We start from the raw sequence: 23,486 nt of genomic DNA, 5'->3' as shown, positions 1-23,486 counted from the left end.
AGGAGAAGAAAAAGAGAAAGAAACAGAAGCAATATTTAAAGCTATAATGACTAAGAATTTCCCCAAATTAATGTCAGAAACCAAACCACAGATCCAGGAAGCTCAGAGAAGGATAACGGAGGGGAAAGAAAAAAAAACAACAATTACACCTAGGCATATTAGAGTCAAAATTTAGAAAATCAAAGCTAGAGAAAAAAAAAAATCTTGAAAGAAGCTGGAGGAAAAAAGAAACACCTTACCTACAGAGGACCAAAGATAAGAATTACATTCAACTTCTCAGAAACCATACTAGCAAGAAAAGAGTGGAATGAAATCTTTAAAGTGTCAAGAGAGAAAAACTACTGACCTAGAATCCTGTACCTTTCAAAATTGAATTTCAAAGTGAAGGAAAACCAATCTTTTTGTGAACCTAAACTGCTCTTAAAAAATAGTCTTATTACATGAAATTTCTAAAAATAAAAAAAAACAAGATACACTGTAAAAGAAAAAAATAATAATAAAAAAATAAAGTCTTTTTACAAAGTGAGGAGAAATAGACTTTCTCAGACAAACAAAAATTGAGGGAATATGTTGCCAGCAGACATGCTTTACAAGAAACGTTAAAAGTTCTTTAAAGAGAAGGAAAATTATATAGGTCAAAAACTCAGATCTACAATAAAGAAAGGAAGAGCATCAGAGAATGAGTAAATGAGAGAAAAATTTAAATGTTTACTTCTTTTACTTCTAATTGATCTAGAAGATAACAGTTTGTTCAAAATAGTAATAGCAGCAATGTATTTGATTATGTTGGCTTCTGTGTGGATGCATATATATAAGGGAAATGAATGACAGCAATGACACAAGGAATGGGAGAGAAGAATTAGGAATATTTTGTTATTATAAGTTACTCACACTACCTGTGAAGCAGTATATTTTTATTTGAAAGTGGACTAGGTTAGTAGTAAATGTATACTGCAAACTCTAAGGCAATCAATAAAAAAACTTAAAAAGAAATATAATTGATGTGCTAAGAAAGGAGAGAAAGTGGCATCATATAATGTTCAATTAAAACCATAAAAGGTATCAATGGTATAAATACACCAATGAAAAAACAGACTGTCAGAGTAGATCAAAAAACAAGACCTAACTACATGCTATCCACAAGAAACCCACTTTAAATATAGACACATGTAAATTAAAAATAAAGAGATGGGACTTCCCAGGTGGTGCAGTGGTTAAGAATCCGCCTGCCGGGCTTCCCTGGTGGCGCAGTGGTTGAGAATCCACCTGCCAATGCAGGGGACACGGGTTCGAGCCCTGGTCTGGGAAGATCCCACATGCCATGGAGCAACTAGGCCCGTGAGCCACAATTACTGAGCCTGCGCGTCTGGAGCCCGTGCTCCACAACAAGAGAGGCCATGATAATGAGAGGTCCGCGCACCACAATGAAGAGTGGCCCCCACTTGCCGCAACTAGAGAAAGCCCTCGCACAGAAACGAAGACCCAACATAGCCATAAATAAATAAATAAATAAATAAATAATTTTTTTAAAAAATCTTTAAAAAAAAAAAAAAAGAAGAATCCGCCTGCCAATGCAGGGGACACGAGTTCGATCCCTGGGCCAGGAAGATCCCACATGCCATGGAGCAACTAAGCCTATGTGCCACAACTACTGAGCCTGCGCTCTAGAGCTCGTGAGCCACAACTACTGAAGCCCAAGCTCCACAACAAGAGAAGCCACAGGAATGAGAAGCCCGCACACCACTGCAAAGAGTAGCCCCTGCTCGCCACAACTAGAAAAAGCCTGCACGCAGCAATGAAGACCCAACGCAGCCAATAAATAAATAAATAATTTTTTTACAATAAATAAATAAAAGAATTTTAAAATACGTTTCATAAAAAAAATAAAGAGATGGGGAAAAGATATGCTAACATTAATCAAAAGAAAGTGGAAGGGGGGGTTTCCGTGGTGGCGCAGTGGTTGAGAATCTGCCTGCTAATGCAGGGGACACGGGTTCGAGCCCTGGCCTGGGAGGATCCCACATGCCGCAGAGCGGCTGGGCCCGTTAGCCACAACTGCTGAGCCTGCGCGTCTGGAGCCTGTGCTCCGCAACGAGAGAGGCCGCGACGGTGAGAGGCCCGCGCATCGCGATGAAGGGTGGCCCCCGCTTGCCACAACTGGAGAAAGCCCTCGCACAGAAACGAAGACCCAACACAGCCAAAATCAATCAATCAAACATACGCATCTGATTCAAGATCCTCATTAAAAAAATAAATAAATAAATAAATAAATAAATAAAGCAAAAACTTCAAAAAAAAAAAAATGAAGAGTTTAAAAAAATAAAATAAAATGCAGAGCTCCCTGTTTAAAAAAAAAAAAAAAAAAAAGAAAGTGGAAGGGGCTTCCCTGGTGGTGCAGTGGTTGAGAGAGTCTGCCTGCCAATGCAGGGGACACGGGTTCAAGCCCTGGTCTGGGAAGATCCTACATGCCGCAGAGCAATTAGGCCCATGAGCTACAACTGCTGAGCCTGCGCGTCTGGAGCCTGTGCTCCGCAACAAGGGAGGCCGCGATAGTGAGAGGCCTGTGCATCGCGATGAAGAGTGGCCCCCGCTTGCCGCAACTGGAGAAAGCCCTCGCACAGAAACGAAGACCCAACACAGCCATAAATAAATAAATAAATAAATAAATAAATAAATAAATAAATATTTTAAAAACAAAATAAATAAATAAATAAATAATAAATTTTAAAAAAAATTAAAACCTTTAAAAAATAAAAAGAAAGAAAGTGGAAGTAACTATATTAATTTCAGACAGAGCAGACTTCAGAAGAAGGAAACTTATCAGGGATAAAAAAGGGGAATTACATAATGATAAAAGGGGCAATACTCCAAGAAGACATAACAATTCTTAATATGTATGCCTCTAACAGCAGAGTGTCAAAATACATGAGGCAAAAACTGATAGAATAGCAAGGAGAAATATATGAATCTACTATTACAGTTGGAGATTTTAACACCCTTCTGTAAGAAACACGCAGATCCAGCAGCAGTAACTCAGTAAGGTTACAGCTGAACTAAACAGCACCATCCATCAACTGGATATAATTGACATCTATAGACTCTTTCATCAAACAATAGCTGATTATACATTCTACTCAAGCTCACATGGAACATTCACCAAGCCAGACCACACTCTGGGTCATAAAACACACATTAACTAATTTAAAGAATAAAAAATTATAAACTGTCTGCTCTCAGACTACAATGGAATTAAATTAGAAATCAATAACAGAAAAATAGCTTGAAAAAATACTAAAATACTTGGAGATTAAACACACGTCTAGATAAGACACAGGTCAAAGAAGAAATAACCTTCCAAAACAGAAAGCACCAGGCCCAGATGGGTTCACTCGTGAATTCCACCAAACATTTAAGAAAAATTATACCCGTTTTCTACAATCTCTTCCAGAGGATAGAGGCAGAGGGAACACTTCCTAACTCATTCTATGAGGCCAGCCATTACCCTAATATCAAAATCAGACAAACACATTACAAGAATACTACAGACCAATACCTCTTATAAACATAGATGCAAAAATTCTCAACAAAATATTAGCAAATCAATCCAACAATATATAAAAAGAATTATATACCATGACCAAGTGGAATTTATCCCAATATGCAAGGCGGTTTCAATGTTCAAAATTAAATTAATGTACTCCATCACAGAAACAGGCTAAAGAAGAAAAATCACACAATCAAATGAATAGATGCAGAAAAAACATTTGACAAAATCCAACATCCATTCATGATAAAAACACACAGCAAACTAGGAATAAAGATGAACTCCTTCAACTTGATAAAGAATATCTACAAAAACCCTACAGTTAACATCATACTTAATTAGAAACTCTGAGCTTTCCAGCTAAGATGAGGAACAAGCGAGGATGTTCCTTCTCACTTCTACTTTTCAGCATCATACTGGAAGTTCTAGCTAATGCAACAAGACAAGAAAAGGACAGGAAATAAAAGGTATACATACTGGAAAGGTAGAAATAAAACTGTCTTTGTTCACAGATGATATGGTCATGTAGAAAATTCAAAATAATCAACAAAAAACTCCTGTAACTAATAAGCAATTAAAGCAAGGTTTCAGGATACAAAGTTCAAAGTTGCAGGATACAAGGTTAACACATTAAAGTCAATTGCTTTCCCTATACCAGCAATGAATAAGTGGTATCTGAAATTTTTTCAAAATTATAATTTAGGGACTTCCTTGGTGGCGCAGTGGTTAAGAATCCGCCTGCCAATGCAGAGGACACGGGTTCGAGCCCTGGTCCGGGAAGATCCCACATGCCGCGGAGCAACTAAGCCCGTGTGCCACAACTACTGAGCCTGCGCTCTAGAGCCGGCGAGCCACAACAACTGAAGCCCGTGCACCTACAGCCCGTGCTCCACAACAAGAGAAGCCACCACAGTGAGAAGCCCGCACACCGCAAAGAAGAGTAGCCCCCACTTGCCACAACTAGAGAAAGCCCGCACGCAGCAACAAAGACCCAACACAGCCAAAAATAAATAAAAAACTTAAAAACCATTATCATTTACGTTATCACCCCCCAAAATGAAATGCTTAGGTATAACTCTAACAAAATATGTACAAGATTCATATCTGATGAAAGATACCAAAGAAGTAAATGAATAAAAAGATATTTCATGTTCATGGATAAGAAGACTCAATACCGTCAAGATATTTCTTGTTCCCAACCTGATCTACAGACTCAATACCAATCCCAATCAAAATCCCAGAAAGTTATTTTGTGGATATTTTAAAATTGCCTCTAAAGTTTATATGGAGAGGCAAACAATCCAGAATGCCCAATCAATACTGAAGGAGACAAAGTCAGAGGACACTACCCAACATCAAGACTTACTATAAAGCTACAGTAATCAAGATTATGTGGTACTGGAGAAACAAGAGAAAAATAGATCAATGGAACAAAACAGACAGCCTAGAAACATACCCACATAAATATAGTCAACTGATCTTGACAAAGGAGCAAAAGCAATACAATGGACCTATCTTTTCAACAAATGGTGCTGGAAACTGGACATCCACATGCAAAAAAAAAAAAAAAAAAAATCAATCTAGACAGACCTTACCCTTTTTATAAAAATTAACTCAAAATGGATTATAGACCTAAATGTAAAATGCAAAACCATAAAACTCCTGGAAGATAACACAGGAGAAAATTTAATTGACCTTAGGTATGGTGATGACTTTTCACATACAACACCACAAAAGACACAATCCACGAAAGAAATAAATGACAACCTGGACTTCATTAAAATTAAGAACTTCTGCTCTGAGAAGGACAACATTAAAGAGAATAAGAATCCAAGGCACAGGGTAGGAGAAAATATTTGTGAAAGACACTCCTGATAAAGGACGGTTATCCAAAATGTACAAAGAATTCTTAAAACTCAACAATAAGAACAATCCAACTAATATTGTGCAAAAGACCTAAACAGATACCTCACCAAAGAAGATATATAGATGGCAAGTAAGCATATGAAAAGATGATCAACATGAAGTCATTAGGGTCCTGCAAATTAAAATAATGGCATACCACTGCACACCTATAGAATAGCCAAAATCCAGGACACAACAACAAATGCTGGGGAGTATGTGGAGCAACAGGAACTCTCATTCATTGTTGGCTAGAATCCAAAATGACAGTCACTTTGGAGGACAGTTTGGCAGTTTCTTACAAAACTAAACACAAAGTTTGTAAGTTTAGTTTCTTACAAAACTAAACTCTTTTATCATAGGATCCAGGAATCATGCTCCTTGATATTTAGCCGAAGGAGTTCAAAGCATATGTCCTCACAAAACCCTACACATGGATATTTACAGCATCTTTATTCATAACTGCCAAATCTTGGATGCAACCAAGAGGACCTTCAGCAGGTGAATGGATAAAAAAACTGATACATACAGACAAGGGAATATTATTCAGAGCTAAAAAGAAGTGAGCTACTGAGCAATGAAAAGACATGGAAGAAATGCATATTACTAAGTAAAAGAAGCCAATCTGAAAAGGCATGACTCCACCTAATTCTAGAAAAGACAAAACTATAGTAAAAAGATTAGTGATTGCCAAGGAGAGGGATGGGTAAATAGGCAGAGCACGGAAGATTTTTCGAGTACTGAAAAATTCTGTACAATACTATAATGGTAGATACATGTCATTATACATTTGTCAAAACCCATGGAATGTATCACAGCAAGAGTGAACTGTAATGTAAACTATGGACTTTAGGTGATAATGAGGTCAATGTAGGCTCACTGACTATAACAAATGCACCACTCTGGTTTGGGATGCTGATAGTGGGACAGGCTGTATGTGTGGGGACAGGGGCTATATGAGAAATCTCTGTACTTTCTACTCAATTTTGCACTGAACTTATTAAAACCCTAAAAAATAAAGTTTTTTAATTAAAAAAATAAAATCAACAAAATTTAATTCAGAAAACAGGCAGCTCTGATAGTTACCAAAGAACTGGGAAAATATTTGGTTCCTCAATGTAGCCTGGACACTATGGTTAGCTTATGCATTAATTCATCTATTCTTCAGAACAGTAATAGCACATAATAGACTTTATTTTCAAAATTCCCAAAACTCGGGAGTTCCCTGGCAGTCCAGTGGTTAGGACTTGGGACTTTCACTACCATGGGCCTGGGCTCAATCCCTGATCAGGGAAATAAGATCCCACAAGCCTCACCGCATGGCCAAAAAAAAAAAAAAAAAAAAAAATCCCAGGGACTTCCCTGGCAGTCCAGTGGTTAAGACTCTGCCCTGCCAATGCAAGGGACGCAAGTTCGATCCCTGGTTGGGGAACTAAGATCCCACATGCCGCGCAGCATGGGCAAAAGATTTATTAAAAAAAGAACATCCCAGAGAATCTGGGAGTTCTAAGTAAAATAAATAAATAAATAAACAAACAAACAAATAAATAAAATCCCCAAACTCAATATACTTGGGAATAGTAAATAAACGAGAGACAAAATAAAAACAAGTTCTCAAAAACAATGCCATTTGGGGCTTCCCTGGTGGCGCAGCGGTTGAGAATCTGCCTGCCAAAGCAGGGGACACGGGTTCGAGCCCTGGTCTGGGAAGATCCCACATGCCGCGGAGCAACTAAGCCCGTGCGCCACAACTATTGAGCCTGCGCGTCTGGAGCCTGTGCTCCGCAACAAGAGAGGCCGTGATGAAGAGTGGCCCCCGCTTGCCGCAACTAGAGAAAGCCTGCGCACAGAAACGAAGACCCAACACAGCCAAAAATAAATAAATAAATAAATAAATAAGTGAAATTCTTTTTTTTTTTTTTAAAATGCCATTTTAGTGCTTGAAAAACTAAAAGCTACCTAAAAGAGCTGTTATGCTAGATTCTGAATTTTTTACAAGTACATACCACTGGAACTCATATAGCAAACTAAAACAATTTGCTTAACATATTTAATAGTAATATGGAATAATATACATAATTTATATCAGTTTCAATTAAGAACTTAGAATCTCATAAGGGTTTTTCCTCTTTTAAAAAAAAAAAAAACTTTTTCTTTTTTTTTTTTTTTTCCTTTTTCTTTCTCTTTATTTTTGGCTGCATTGGGTCTTCACTGATGCACGAGCTTTCTTTAGTTGCTGAGAGCGGGGGCTACTCTTCGTTATGGTGCACGGGCTTCTTATTGTGGTGGCTTCTCTTGTTGCAGAGCACGGGCTCTAGTCACGCGGGCTTCAGTAGTTGTGGCACGCAGGCTCAGTATTGTGGCTCACGGGCTCTAGAGCACAGGCTCAGTAGTTGTGGCACGCGGGCTTAGTTGCTCCGTGGCATATGGGATCTTCCCAGACCAGGGCTCGAACCCGTGTCCCCTGCATTGGCAGGCAGATTCTTGACCACTGCATCACCAGGGAAGTTCTTCTCTCTTTTTTTTTTTTTTTTGGGGCCTCACTGCGTGGCATGTGGGATCTTAGTTCCCTGACCAGGGATCTGACTATGTTCAAGTCTTATCTTCATGTCCAAGTGATAAAGAATATGCATAACACACCACAGTTCTCTGCAATCCCTCTTTAGAGGTTGCAAAATCAACAGAACTCAATATGGCCCACAAAAATGTTCTGTTTGGCCAGAAAAAGTTCTTTAAAATGTTAGTAGATTTACGTGAGACATGGACTCTTTGGTTCAGCCTCTGCCCCAACATTATTTTCCTACATCCAGCCCAATTCATTCAAGGTTGTTATTTGCTTAACCCCACAGTAACTTTGGTTTTAGGCCCCTACCCTATATTGTTATTTGTGTAACTAAAGTTATACTCAGATTTCTTTGAAAATTTCCTTATGAAATACGATATATTTCAATACATTTGTATTAGAAAGGGATATATTCCCTTCTCTTTCAATCCTCCTGATTTGAGGGCTAGCACTTAATTAGTCACATATGTATTTTTAGAACAATGCCATGAACAATTCTATTGCAAAGAGAAGATGGTTTATTAATGTTTTTACTAATCCACACATAATTGTATGACAGAATATAGATTACTAACAGTTGGATAAGAGCTTATGATCAAGTGTGAGGAACGTTTCCTGTTTTTGAAGTGAATAGTTTTGCTCAAAATTAATATTTGGCAGTATTTCTAAGCTGTTTGTTTTATCCTTCCATTAAACACACACGCACATACGCGTAACACTGAAATATACAATCCTACTTTAAGAATAAATGTGTTAAAATTTACATGCCTTCTATGGATAAACCAAAGTGATGCTGGTGGATCTGAAACTATGTGTTAGAACTCTGCATGAAATATGATGTAACCAATGGAAAAACTTTTTCTTACACAGCTAATTCTGCAAACACATACCTGACAGAGTATACTAAGGCAAAAGTTGGTACAAAACTTTCAAGTGATCATTCTCTATGTGGTTATGCCCAAGCCATCAACTATTAATGATAAATTAAAAGACTCTTTACCTGTCAGGACCTGAGTTCAGGCACTCAAAAGTTTCGTATTTCTCTTGCAGAAGCTGATGACAATACTAATCCCTGCACTGTGTAGGGAGGTGCATTCCTTGCACTGGCTTAAGTGCTAATGATTTCACCAACCCTTGAAGTGCAGAACAGTAAAAAAACAGTTTTCAGCCGTTTTTCTTACTGATTTCTCATTTTAAAAAATATTACAAAGATTTCAAATAGGTTTTAAAATAAATAATTTCTGTTTAAAAGGCAGTGTCTTAGTTTAAAAAAGACACAAGCCAATAGATCTTTCTGGGTTACTGCACATATCACAAGATGGCCTTTTTCATCAATTAAAAACTTACACAAAGAAGCAACAACTTCACGCCTTCAAATAATTTTCTGATTTTACCTTAAAGCACCAAGATTTATTTGGATTATGTAAAAGCCTATCGAATTTATTTAAGTGTGAAACATGGGAACAACAGACTTCCACTGAGCGATACGAAAACGTTACAGGTTCAGTACTTCCAAAGGAAGAAACCTCCAAACCCAAAAAAGAATAAATATGAATTTGTATTTTTGAAGAATGTGAAATAATGGTGTTTGCTTAATTGCTCATTTTGTATAAACTTAATATTGTACTTTAAAATATCTGCTAAGAAGTGAAAATTTAACTTTTTTTTTTTTTTAATCTACAGATATATAAAACAGTCTTCCAGAAGGCAATCATAAATAGGTACTAGATGAGATTAGCTGGGTTAAAAAATGGTATCTCTCCTATTAACCCATTTATCACCCTGCCACCAGCATACAGCCCTGGAAGGAGCTGACAGTCAAGTTCACAACTATTAGTTTCTAAAGAAACAATGTTATACTCTCCTAATAAGATAAAAATCAAGAAATGCTTCTCTATCTAAGGGCAAAATTAAGCTATGTATATATCTGGAAGGCCAAATCTATCTGTTCTGACTCCTTAAAACACCAAATTAATACAACTCCCCATTCTCTTATACTCTAAAATTAAAAGGGTTCACACGACTCCAGGTATTTCCTACCGCTATAGGAGAATGAATTGAGAAATGTACCTTAGCTAGTTCTGAAGAAAATATTTTATGTATCTAAAAAAATTTAATGTTTTATATGAATCACTCTCCAAATCCTCTCTACTGTATGAATTTTCATTGAGAATACTAACACTGCTTCCTTAAGATTCAGATCATTATGAGCTTGGCATCATTCAGTTATGCATATTCAAACATTTAAATTCTCTGAATTCTTTCCTGGCATTTCAGTAGAGGAGGATAAAAAAACAAACCTGAGCTGAAACCATGCCAGCTGGAGGGTACACACTTATTTTACTAGTTCTACCTATCTAAACTTGACAACATTTTAAAACCCTATATTGAATTTAAATGTTCTCTATCTACAACAAAGAAAGCTTGCCTTGATATGCCTAGCTAAGGTGCTCCCATTTTTCTTCAGCTAAAGAAATTAAACAATCTCTCTTTCATTTACCAAACAATTTTTTTAAAGTTGGCACTCAATCAAAGTCCATTTGAAGGATCTGTTCCTCTAACTTAAAATGGCAGCAGCTGATCTCAATTACGATCAACTGAACATAAGTACTTCTTGGCAATAATATGCTCAGCTGCTACTTACATTTTTTAATCTTTCTATGGACAAGATATTTTAAGAAAAATCCACAAAATAAATATAGCCAGGCCTTAAAATGTTACTTGTATGCTTATTTTCAGTATAATGTAAAGAAGGGAAATAGCAATACAAAATGTAAATTAAAAGGTCAAATTTCTAACTTAATTTATATCAAATGAGAAGACTTTCTAAGAGGAAAAGTCTGAGTAGTAGAGGCTAACCAATAAGTCATTTTAACAAGGAATGTCGAGAAGTCAAGAGTAAAAAGTAATTCAGATCCAATATTAATACACTTGTGAGTTTATACCAAACTTGATAACTTTTAAAATGCAGTTTATGTGGGAATAAGAATTCAGGCCAAAACTGATTATCTAATTTAATTCTTACTGTAATTACAAGGTCCAAAATATTTCTTATTTTAAAGATGTTGAGTTCCCTCACATTCTATACCATGTTTCTTTTAAACATATTCTTCCCCTGTAATTAACTCCATCATCTAGTTTCTAACCTTCACATTTGATCTCATAAAGCAAATATTTTTCTCCCAATTATGAGTAACACTATCTCAATTTTAATCTATTTTTCAAGAGAAAAAAAAAAAAACTTTAAGAAAACCCCATATGAACTAAGCCTGCTTGAGAAACTTTTCATGTTCAAAGTACTTAATTTTTAAATAACTCTTCAGCTTTATATGATTGGTATTATATTTATTTTACACTCATGAAATGTGATCTGCCTAGGGTCACAAAATAAGTTAATGTTTGAAGTAGAATTTAAATTGTTACATTTCCTTTATCTTACATTACTCAAATATCTCCTATGAACATCTAAAGAATTTTCCTATTTCAAAAGTAACAAACATTAATATCTTAATTTGCAAGTGTATATATTATGTATACACACACACAAAAGCACATACAAGTACATATTATACATAAACAGAGACAGCAAATTAAAAGGGAAAACAGCGCTTACCTTCATCTCCTTCTGGTACATATGAAGCTGTAATAATGTCAATATCAGCACAATTCATCACAATCTGATTGGTTGCCTGCCTCACCTAAGGTGGAAAAAAAAAAAAATCGGCAATGTCAGAAATAGCCTAGGTTAATAATACGTACATCTTCATCTCGGCCTAAAATATGTCATAGTTTTTAAAAACCCATACATCAGCGGTTCCCACCCTTTTGGCACCAGGGACCGGTTTCGTGGAAGACAATTTTTCTATGGATGGCGGGGGCGGGGGCGGGCAGGTTTCAGGCGGTAATGGGAGCGATGGGGAGCAGCAGATGAAGCTTCGCTCCCTCATCCGCTGCTCACCTCCTGTTGTACAGCCTGGTTCCTAACAGGCCGGACTGGTAGCAGTCCGAGGCCCGGGGGTTGGGGACCCTTGCCATACATCACTTAAACCAACACTAGGGGCTTCCCTGGTGGCGCAGTGGTTGAGAATCTGCCTGCCAATGCAGGGGACACGGGTTCGAGCCCTGGTCTGGGAAGATCCCACATACCGCGGAGCAACTGGGCCCGTGACCCACAATTACTGAGCCTGCGTGTCTGGAGTCTGTGCTCCGCAACAAGAGAGGCCGCGACAGTGAGAGGCCCGTGCACCGCGATGAAGAGTGGCCCCTGCTTGCCACAACTAGAGAAAGCCCTCGCACAGAAACGAAAACCCAACACAGCCATAAATAAATAAAATTAAAAAAAAAAAAAAAACCAACACTAAATATATATGCATCAATGGTAGAAATTAATGACTAGTTCTAAATAGATTATATTATAATATCTGGATTATATTAAAAGCAATAATAAATACTTAGGTATTTCACAGAATTCAAAGATCTGACCAATGAGCTAAATAAAAGCCATTTTTTTCTACTTAAATCTTGATTTAAAACAACTTCTTAATTAAATTTTTTAATTTCAAAAAAATTTTAATTAGGAAACATTTCTTATATGTTGCAATTAATCATGTGTTTCAACCTGCACATCAAAACCATCATGAGGGTCCCCTCTTTTTGTAAGGATACAGGAAGAAATCTGGTATCATAAACTATGTCAGAACTTCATAAAACACTCTCTAAATTGTTTTCCCAAAGAAACATTTTGAATATAACAGACACTAATGACTCACCACCAAGATTAAATAAACTTTTAAGACTTTGTCTTACTTGATTTAGATCCAAAAAATAAAATACAGATATAATGAAAGCCCCTTCCTCTCTTCCTCATTCCCTAGAGATAACCACTATCCTAAGGCTAATGTGTATCTTTCTCATGTATGTTTAGTACTTTTGTTACATATATAAAGATCAGCAATGTTTTTAATCTTACACAAATGGTATCAAAAGTGTGTATAACCTTTTGCAACCTGTTTTTTTCATTTAACATTGTTTCTGAGATAGGTAAATGCTGATAGATGTAAACCTAACTCATTAATTTTACTTCTGCATAGTAGTATTCCATTCTATAAATAAACCACAGTTATTTATCCTTTCCTTCCTGAAGGAAGTTAAGTTATTTCCACTTTTTTGTTATGTAAAAGAGTACTATAATAAACATCTTGGCCCATGTTTTCTTGTGCACCCATTTTCTTTACCAAGAATTGCTAAAATTATCCTCCAGAGTAGTTTCAATGCACGCTCCGATAAGCAAAGAATAAAGAAATCCCAGTTTCAGCAACCTCCAAAAAACTTAAAAATTTTTCGACAATCTAGTGGGTATTAAATGGTATACCGGGGCTTCCCTGGTGGCGCAGTGGTTGAGAATCTGCCTGCCAATGCAGGGGACACGGGTTCGAGCCCTGGTCTGGGAAGATCCCACATGCCGCGGAGCGGCTGGGCCCGTGAGCCACAACTGCTGAGCCTGCGCGTCTGCAGCCTGTGCTCCGCAACAGGAGAGCCTGCGATAGTGAGAGGCCCGCGCACCGCGATGAAGAGTGGTCCCCACTTGCCACAACTAGAGAAAGCCCTCGCACAGAAACGAAGACCCAACACAGCCATAAATAAATAAATAAATAAATAAATAAATAAATAAATAAATAAATAAAAATTAAAAAAAAAAAAAAAAATGGTATACCAGGGACTTCCGTGGTGGCGCAGTGGTTAAGAATCCGCCTGCCAATGCAGGGGACACAGGTTCAACCCCTGGTCCAGGAAGATCCCACATGCCATGGAGCAACTAAGACCGTGTGCCACAACTACTGAAGACCGAGCGCCCTAGAGCTGTGCTCTGCAACAAGAGAAGCCACCGCAATGAGAAGCCCGCGCACAGCAACGAAGAGTAGCCCCCGCTTGCCACAACTAGAGAAAGCCTGCGCACAGCAACAAAGACCCAATGCAGCCAAAAATAAATAATAAGTCAATTTATTTTAAAAAATGGTATTCCATTATTGTTTTAATTAGAATTTCTCTGATTACTAGTAATATTAGTTACCTCTTTTCTTTCTTTCTTTCTTTCTTTCTCTGTCTCTCTTCCTCTGCCTCCCCACCCCTGCTTCCCTCCCTCCCTCTCTTTCTTTCTTTTTTGACCCTTAAGTTTTTCCTCTCCTACTTGCTCATTCATAACCCTTGCTCATTTTCCACTTGGTTGTAACCTTGTTTTTCTATAACTGTTGCATTACACAAAATCTCAAATTCATTTTCAGACATTTGAATGGTCTAAGTCTAAAATAACAAAAATATAGATGTCTTAAATCACAAATGCCTACAGAGGCCAACGAAACAGATGAGTACAGTAGGCCAGGTGAAGGCTATGCATAAAGGAAAGCTATGTGTAAAGGAAGGGGGAAGTAGACATTTCTTGGAGCTAACCAATTATTGCTATATACAATAAAAAACAGACTCAGTGTTGACAGATCTTCCAATTTAAAAAAGCCACAAATTCAGATTTCATGTGCAATCTCCCAATTTCTAATTGATGACAACTAATTCAAAATTTTCTAAAACACTGTATAGACCAAACAAAACCCAACAGTGCCTTGAGTGTCACTGAACAGACCACAGAACTAGGTAAGGACACAGAGTAATATAAAATCTGTATGAAAAAGCTATACCTAAGAGTAATTATTTTATTAATAACCAATACATAAACATGATTAACATTAAACTAAAATTACCTGACCTAAGTTACAGATAGTATGTTCTTAAACCTGTAACAGACTGTCAAAATCTCTAACACATAAAGTGAAACTATTCTGGCTTATTTTAAAAAAAAAAAAATTCTTCTCATAAATCTTCCTGTTTCTAAACAAAAATGCCATTTAGTGAACAGTATTTTTGGTTTTTGGTTTTTTTGGGTTTTTTTGTAAGTGGTAATATTCCTTCACACTGTTTACTTCACCAGAACATACCTAAACAGCAGTAAAACTTTTACATCCCAACTGGCTGTTTACAGCACTATGTTTGAACAAAAAGAAAAAAACAATGCTTTGCCTATTCACAAACTGACTTTTAAAAAAATTTTCAGAAACACAGAAATGAAGCACTGGGGTGTGCTCCAAAGGGTAAAATGAATAAAAACCTTCCAGAGTTTGATGTTTATGCCAACAAAATTATTAATAACAGTGGCTTAGTTACATGTTTGTTGTTTTTTCTTTTTAATATTTATTTATTTATTTGGCTGCGCCGGGTCTTAGTTGTGGCACACGGGATCTAGTTCCCTGACCAGGGATCGAACCCAGGACCCCTGCATTGGGAACATGGAGTCTTAACCACTGGACCACCAGGGAAGTCCCTAGTTACATGTCTTAATCTTTACCTAGGCAATCCTATTTTCATCCATCAACATCTACAATGAATTTAATGGTAGCCAAGCAGTTAATCTACCATGTCAAGATACCTGTACTACACTACATATGCCAAATGACATTTATCTCACTACTATTGTACCATTTTGAGGGAAAGTGTTTGTTAACTTTGGAAAGGTACAGGGCACAACATCTAGTTACAAGCACATTCCAATTCTTCCTGGGTTTAGGGAAAACCCACCTGTTTATACTAATGAATTAACCTGCTTATTGAACAGCAATTAATTCTTTTTTTCAGGGTATTGCCATTTCTGGAAGGGTGGAAGGGGAGAATTAAAGGAACAAAAATACTTATCTTAATAATAGAACTCCACTCAAACTTTAAAAAACAGACATGGGGCTTCCCTGGTGGCGCAGTGGTTGAGAATCTGCCTGCCAATGTAGGGGACACGGGTTCGAGCCCTGGTCTGGGAAGATCCCACATGCCGTGGAGCAACTCGGCCCGTGAGCCACAATTACTGAGCCTGCGCGTCTGGAGCCTGTGCTCGGCAACGAGAGGCCGAGATAGTGAGAGGCCCGCGCACCGCGATGAAGAGTGGCCCCCGCACCGCGATGAAGAGTGGCCCCCGCTTGCCACAACTAGAGAAAGCCCTCGCACAGAAACGAAGACCCAACAAAGCCATACATACATACATACATACATAAATAAAAAGAATGTAAGCAGACAAGAATAGCATTAAAAAAAAAAATTAAAAAAACAAAAAACAAAAAACAGACAGTATATTGTCTCATATTAGAGATTTTTTTTTTTTTTTTTGGCCGCACCTCGCGGCATGCAGAACTTCCCCGACCAGGGATCAAACCTGTGCCCCCTGCAGTGGAAGCATAGAGTCTTAACCACTGGACCACCAGGGAAGCCCCAGAGATGCATTTTAAACAACAGGATAATCCAAAGAAAGGGTTTTTACCATTTAGTGCCTGATACATAGTAATCACTTAATAGATGACATTATTAAGACACATGCACAGAGGGCTTCCCTGGTGGCACAGTGGTTAAGAATCCACCTGCCAACGCAGGGGACACGGGTTCGATCCCTGGTCCGGGAAGATCCCACATGCCGCGGAGCAACTAAGCCTGTGCACCACCACTGCTGAGCCTGCACTCTAGAGCCGCAAGCCACAACTACTGAGCCCACATGCCACAACTACTGAAGTCCGCGTGCCTAGAGCCCATGCTCCTCAACAAGAGAAGCCACCGCAATGAGAAGCCTGCACACCTCAATGAAGAGTAGCCCCCCGCTGGACGCAACTAGAGAAAGCCGGCGCGCAGCAACGAAGACCCAACACAGCCAAAAATAAATAAATAAATTAAATTAATTAAAAAAAAAAACCACATGCACAGAGACCAAGACTAAATGTGCACCTAACAGTCTATAAAGTACCTAATCAAAATGCTATAAAATTTAAGAACTATGTGCTGTATTATATAGCACATATTATATCTTATATTGGATATCAGCATACTCTATGTACCAACCAAGGAATGTAATTTAAAACATCCGTGTGGACTTAAGCGTATGCTTAAGTACTCAACCAACCACACTGATCTTTTTGATGCTTTCCCAACAAGAGCACTGACCTAATGATTCAATAAGATTTCTTACACACTAACATCATCATGTTATTGAATACTACCTGTATGTTCCACTGTCAAAAATACAGGTAATAATGTAAGTCGACTATACTTTAATTAAAAAAAAAGCAGGCAATAAATCAAAGGAATTTCAGCATTATCATCTTCACTGGACTTCCCTGGTGGCACAGTGGTTAAGAATCCGCCTGCCAATGCAGAGGACACGGGTTCGAGCCCTGGTCCGGAAAGATCCCACATGCCGCGGAGCAACTAAGCCTGTGTGCCACAACTACTGAGCCTGTGCTCTGGAGCCCGCAAGCCACAACTACTGAGCCCACACGCCGCAACTACTGAAGCCCACGCACCTAGAGCCCATGCTCTGCAACAAGAGAAGCCACCGCAATGAGAAGCCCGCGCACCGCCACGAAGAGTAGCCCCCGCTCACCACAACTAGAGAAAGCCCACACGCAGCAACGAAGGCCCAACACAGCCAAAAATAAAATATAAATAAATAAATAAATAAATTTTTTAAAAAAATCCTTTAAAAAAAAAAGTCTTCACTTTCCAAACTTAAAATAGAAGCAGAATGTTAAAACTGGCATATAAATTGTGTTGATAACAAGCTTATTTTCAACTTTTCCAGTTGGTGCTATTAATGAATGGAACGTTAGCGTATCCTTTCTTTGATTCAAACCCAGGGTTAGTTAAGTCTTCTTGGAGTCCCATACAGACTGTACTTCAACTGAACCAAATGCTAAGTAATGGTTCTACTGAAGAGACAGCTTGACCACTGGTAACAATTTTACAATGGAAGTTTCCTAAGAGCTAGGAAGGCGGCAATCTGAGACAATTTTTTTCCTGAGTAAGTCTTTACTACAATCACTCAGGAACACACCTTACATGTACTAGAAAGACTCAAAAGGGTTTTTTTCTGATTGCTAAAATCCTGAGATTTTAGTAAAAGGAAATCTCCAGTGTGATAATTCCAAATACCAGTCAGTCTGAAGCCTGAGTCACTTTGCCTAAAAAGCGATTTCATTATTAAAATGTTGTAATAATCATTGCCTTTGTGGAACAGGGCTATAATTTCTAAAGACAATAAGGATCAAATAATTACTAAACACAAATTGAGCTGAGTTTTCTAACAAAAGAGACATTAAAAACAGCAAGCTGCAGAAAGTCAAACATAACACATCAACATACAGAACATTACTATTTATTGTTTGTAGCTACTTTTGTACACCCTAAAACTTTAAAACTATACATAGGAATAATACCTACCAAAAAAGAGAATTTAACTCTCAGGGTGAGGGTGAGAAGAGATGGAAATGAACTTTAGTGGTATCTGTGACATTTTATTTTCCAAAAAACATCATGTACATGCTAAAACAAATGGGGCAAAACATTAATATCTGCTAAATCTGGGTGGTGGTTACTTCTCTGTATTTAAAGTGTTTCCTAATTTAAAATAAAATTTTAAAGTGATTGCAAGTGGCCAAATAAACTGAGAACTACATACTTGTATGGTGTTCAAAATGGAATCTCCAAGATCTAGAGAACTAATCTCAATTAACAACAAAACAGCTATCTGAAGACTCAGTCCTTTGCCACTGACTCAAATACAGATTAGAATAAGATTTACTTTACAGTAAGAACAGGCTCATTTATGTAGCAAAGTTCAGAGAAGTTTCATAGATAATTTACTACTCAAGACTGCATTTATCCAGGTTGTATTGTTGTATTGGACAATATCAATTATCAAGAACCAGGAAGTTTAAAAAAAAAAAAAAAAAAGCCTTTATGGAAGCCAGAATAGATGATACAAAGTCCATACAATAAAGCTCATACCCTTCACTCAGAAGAGAATCCATCAAACCCTCACTTAGAAAAAAAGTTTAAGCTCAAACAAGCTTGTTTACTTGGTTACTTAGACCTCTTCAGATCAAGTTCAGTAAAATAGAAGAGGGAAGAAATTGCACAATAGGGAGCAACAAGGCACAATAAGCAGCAAATAATAACCTGAGAGTAAGGAAAACAAACAAAAAAACTTTAAAGATATGAAACTAATAAATTATAGTACACAGTTTTGGGTAATCTATGGTTATAAGTATCAATGACATGTTAGAAGGCTGTCCAGTGTTTAGAAAAAGTAGAAAAGGGGCTTCCCTGGTGGCGCAGCGGTTGAGAATCTGCCTGCCAATGCAAGGGGACACGGGTTCGAGCCCTGGTCTGGGAACATCCCACATGCCGCGGAGCAACTAAGCCCGTGTGCCACAACTACTGAGTCTGCGCATCTGGAGCCTGTGCTCCGCAACAAGAGAGGCCCGCGCACCGCGATGAAAAGTGGCCCCCGCTTGCCGCGACTAGAGAAAGCCCTCGCACAGAAACGAAGACCCAACACAGCCAAAAATAAATAAATAAATAGATAAAAAAGTGAAATTCTTAAAAAAAAAAAAAAAAGAAAGAAAAAAAGAAAGAAACCTAGATTATGAGGAATTATGGAGCTTAAAAAGATAAACATTTCCATCAAAATATTTACATATTTTTTAAAGTCTGAGTGCCTCAAAGGGTAAGCTTCATTTATCTGGAAAATTCACTGCAAAATTCATTGCCAGATGATACTGGATAAAACTTACCATACAAAAGTTTCTTATACTCAGGTGTTTCCTCATTGATACATTTCAAGAAACAGAATAGAAAATCTGAACAAATTCAATTCCTTATGACCAATCTTTCAAATTTAATTTAAGACCATTTAGTGATCTAGCACAATGCTGTACAAATTAATTAACTTTATCTGTTTTAAGTAATAAAAAACCACTAAAATGACTGCATGGAATATCTGCAAAATTTGGGCAGAAAATTCCATAACACAGGGTGACAATAACATCCATTTAGGTGCCAAGTTTTAGCCTGCCAAACAATCTCCTGTATCTGTAACTCTCCTCTATGTGCCAATTTAGTCATCACCATCATGAATATTTTGTTGGCGGAGGCCAGGGATTGTTTAGTATATCCTGACTTCTGGCCTTGAAGGATAAAGTTAATTTCTCTGGCACAGGTGAAATATTTCCATAAGAGAATTACTGTATAAACCACTATACACTCATAACCAGGAACTGTAGCCACTCACATAAACTTGTAATCTATTTTTAAATTAATTATCCACAAAGCAAGAGAGTCAGAATTTTAAATAGCTACGAAGTCTGTTCCTCTCAAATATCCTAATGTAAAAGGAGAGGAAAGGGAATGTCCCATTTTTCTAGGCCCATGATAACACATTTTCAAAACCTGCTGAATTAGACCACACTCACTTACGTAAAAGACAACTACTTTTAAATCACTGCACATTGACTAATTTTCATCTTCCCCAGGAGTCCACACCCCAGACCAGGTTAAAAATCCACTAAGTTTCTAATATGTAACCTGTACAAATACTCTGAGCTTATCATAAAATTTTGCAACTAAAGCAACCAAGCAACTTGCATACTTTGTGCAATGTAATTCCAAACTGTTAGGGAACTGACACAATACCGATTATCAATCTAGGCTTCTAGAGATATAATTTTGTCCACATTTTTATATTTCCATAATCAGATACCACCTAATGCCACAAGTTAAACTTACTGCTCCAATCTATGGATTTCAAAAACATCAATATATGCTTTTTACTACTAATGTTAACTTTTTACTAATGTTAACTCCTCTTTACACTTCCAAAGGTGGCAAAGCACACAATTAAAAAGTCCAATCATCCTTTAATAAAACCTGTTAGAATTCTCTATCATGCCATCTTTCATTTGTGTTGCCACCTTGCCTGAAAAAAATTTTCTGAAAAGCTCTGAAAACTTAATGTTACAAAAAAAAAAAAAAAAAGATTCACTTATTTCCTTGTATCAAATTAAGGAGTCCCTGCTAATACCTAGTACATTACCACATGCTCCTTCAGTGGCCCAAACCAGTCCACCACCTATTTCTCATTTCTTTCCTAAAGCAAGCAGAAAAGGGGTAAGGAGAAGCATGTCACTGCTTGTTGTTATACCCTAACACAAATAAAACTGTCATTTCCCAATAAAATAATCATTTGAAAATCTTTATTATTGATAATATTTTTTCTGAAACTTTTCCCTAAATATGTATACCTCTCAAAATTATGAATGCATTATGGGGTACACCAACTATTGGGGTAAATAAACAAATGATTTTTTTTTAATGTTAGTCTTTTCACATAATGCAAACTCATTCATTGCTAGGTCCTTCTTCCCGCAGGTCTGCCAAGTCACAAGACACACTACTGTTTACAATCCCTCCCATCTGCCCACAGCCAATATATATCAAACACTCTAGTCACTTGGCTTAAATAAACAGTCTCCCAAATAACCCTCTCAAATCCTAATTTAGACCCAAGATGCACTCATTCTGATTCATATTCTTAATGGAAAATTTTTAAATCACCTGACTTCCACAGGGGTAAGTTTTGCCTTTTGATGCAGCCAGACAACAGAGCCCTCATGCTTTCATACAAGCACTCCAAATCTGACAGTATACTTTTTAATTCTACACTTTTAGACATATTTTCAATCTGAATACTCGGCTTTCAAAAACAACTGCCAACTTTCAATTCATTCGAACGCTAGGCTAGTCTACATTTCTTTCATTTCGCTGCTACATACACCCTATTCTTTAAGGTTGAGGCCTACTGATTTTTTTCCCCCTGACTGCAGTAGGAAAAGAAATGAAACAAAATATATTTACCATCATTCTTTTTAAAGGTAACTACTAAACAGTTCCCATTTTTCATTACAGACTTCACATAACACATCATATAACATGGTATCACAAATGTCTATTGTTCTGGATCTTTGTAGGGCATCAATACTAATGATCTCCAAAATCAAACAATACTTTAGATAATCTGCGGGGGGAGGGGCGGGGGGAGCATGATTCACCAAAAACTGCAATGAAGAATAATGGAATATTTTCACCGGCGGTATGCTAACACTAATAGCTTCTTTCAGAGGAGGGTACTGCTAAGCAACCATCGCTGTAGCAATAAATCCACCTGCTTTAAAGGCTGCAAAGCTAGGAAGATGGAAGGAAAAGAGGAGATGGGGGTCCTCCTTCAGCTTCTCTAGAGGTTAGGAGAGAACAAAGTCAATGCTGCACTGTCACTTGAGGGAAAGGAGAAGGGGGAGGGGGCGGATCATCTTAGAAACCCAGCCCCTGGGCCGGAGCAGGCGGGGAGAACTCAGCAAGGCTGCCCGGGATTAACATTCTCCTTCTCACCCTCTTCCCCCTTCTAGAATCTCCCCTCCTGGCTAACGCGAGGCAGCCGGAGTCCCAGATGACTGCCCCTTCCAATGTGTCCTCATGGGGCGTAGGGAGAACGAGAGAAAAGAACTGAGTCAGGAGGTTGAGCATGGACTCCGATGACCCCTCTGGCCTCCCCAACAACCTCCAGCCTCTCCCAGACCACGACCAAGCCCGGAAGGGCCGGGGTCTGGGGGAGGCTCCACACAGGTGTGCTGGCCCCGAGGGGCACACGGGCCGGGCCGGCCGGTTCCCGCGGCGCTCCCTGCAGCACGGCCCGGGCCCCAGGCCGGCAGGGCAGAGCACAGCCGCCCGGGCGCCCCGCGGCCGCCCCAGAGGGGCGCGCCCGTCCCCGAGTCGGCCCCCCCCAGCCCCAGGTCCGCAGCGCCCAGGCCCGCGCGCCCGCTCGCCCGGCCGACCGGGCCCCCAGCCCAGCCCGTGGGCGCGGCCTAACTGCTTGCCCGGCAGCTCGCCCCCGGCGCCCGAGGGTCGCCGTACCTGGGCGGAGGCCTCCAGCTTGCCCTCGAAGGTGAAGTCCAGCAAGTCGGGCTTGAGGCAAAGGCTGTAATTGATGGGGCAGACGTCGGCAGGCAGCCGCTCGAAGGGCCTCTTCTCCGGCATCGCGGCGAGGCCCAGGCTGTGGAGGCGGCGGCGGCGAGAGGAGCGGCTGAGGAGGAGAAGGAGGAGGGGAGGAGGCGGAGGGCCGAGGAAGAGCAGGCGGCGAGCGAGGGAGGGGGCGGCGGCTGCCAGCCACATCCACCGAGCGCCGGCGACCGCCTGAGGAGAGCGACCGGGGGAGCCTGGGGGCGGGGGAGAGACCCAGCCCGAGCGCCAGGGGCCGGGAGGCAGGCAGTGCGGACGCGCGGGCTGCCGGGCCGGCTGCCTACAGGGAAGGGGGCGGAGGGGAGGGAAGGGGAGGAGGGCCAGCAGGGAGGGAGGGAGGGAGGGAGGCAGGGAGGGAGGGAGGGAGGAGGTGGCAGCGGCGGCAGCAGTTTGCGTGCGCGGCCCCGCCGGACGGGCGCGCCTCCGCCGGTGTGCGCGCGCGCGCCGGGTAGGGGGCGGAGCGGCGAGGGCGCGGCCAGCTTGGCGGGATGTAGGGTCGCCGACGAGCCTTGGGGGTGGGAGGCGGCTGCCGGCGCTGCACCTGTCTAC

The 23,486-nt window shown here is 39.4% G+C and overlaps 1 protein-coding gene across 1 annotated transcript in view; it reads right to left on the bottom strand.

Annotated features, from left to right (window-relative positions):
• The window catches only part of NPEPPS (aminopeptidase puromycin sensitive), a 105,874-nt gene extending 82,628 nt beyond the window's left edge, over window positions 1-23,246 (bottom strand). Inside the window, exons 1-2 of the mRNA XM_057536032.1 lie at window positions 22,833-23,246; window positions 11,623-11,707 (exon numbers count right to left, since the gene is read on the bottom strand). Of these exons, the coding sequence (XP_057392015.1) occupies window positions 11,623-11,707; window positions 22,833-23,090 (343 nt within the window). The 5' untranslated portion in view covers window positions 23,091-23,246. The remainder of the gene's footprint in view (window positions 1-11,622; window positions 11,708-22,832) is intronic.
• Window positions 23,247-23,486: the final 240 nt, after the last annotated feature.

This window comes from Balaenoptera acutorostrata, chromosome 20 (genome assembly GCF_949987535.1).
Source record: "Balaenoptera acutorostrata chromosome 20, mBalAcu1.1, whole genome shotgun sequence".
Classification (NCBI taxonomy): Eukaryota; Metazoa; Chordata; class Mammalia; order Artiodactyla; family Balaenopteridae; genus Balaenoptera; species Balaenoptera acutorostrata.
Note: the sequence above shows the minus strand (reverse complement) of the source record. Positions and strands in the feature narration are given on the sequence as shown.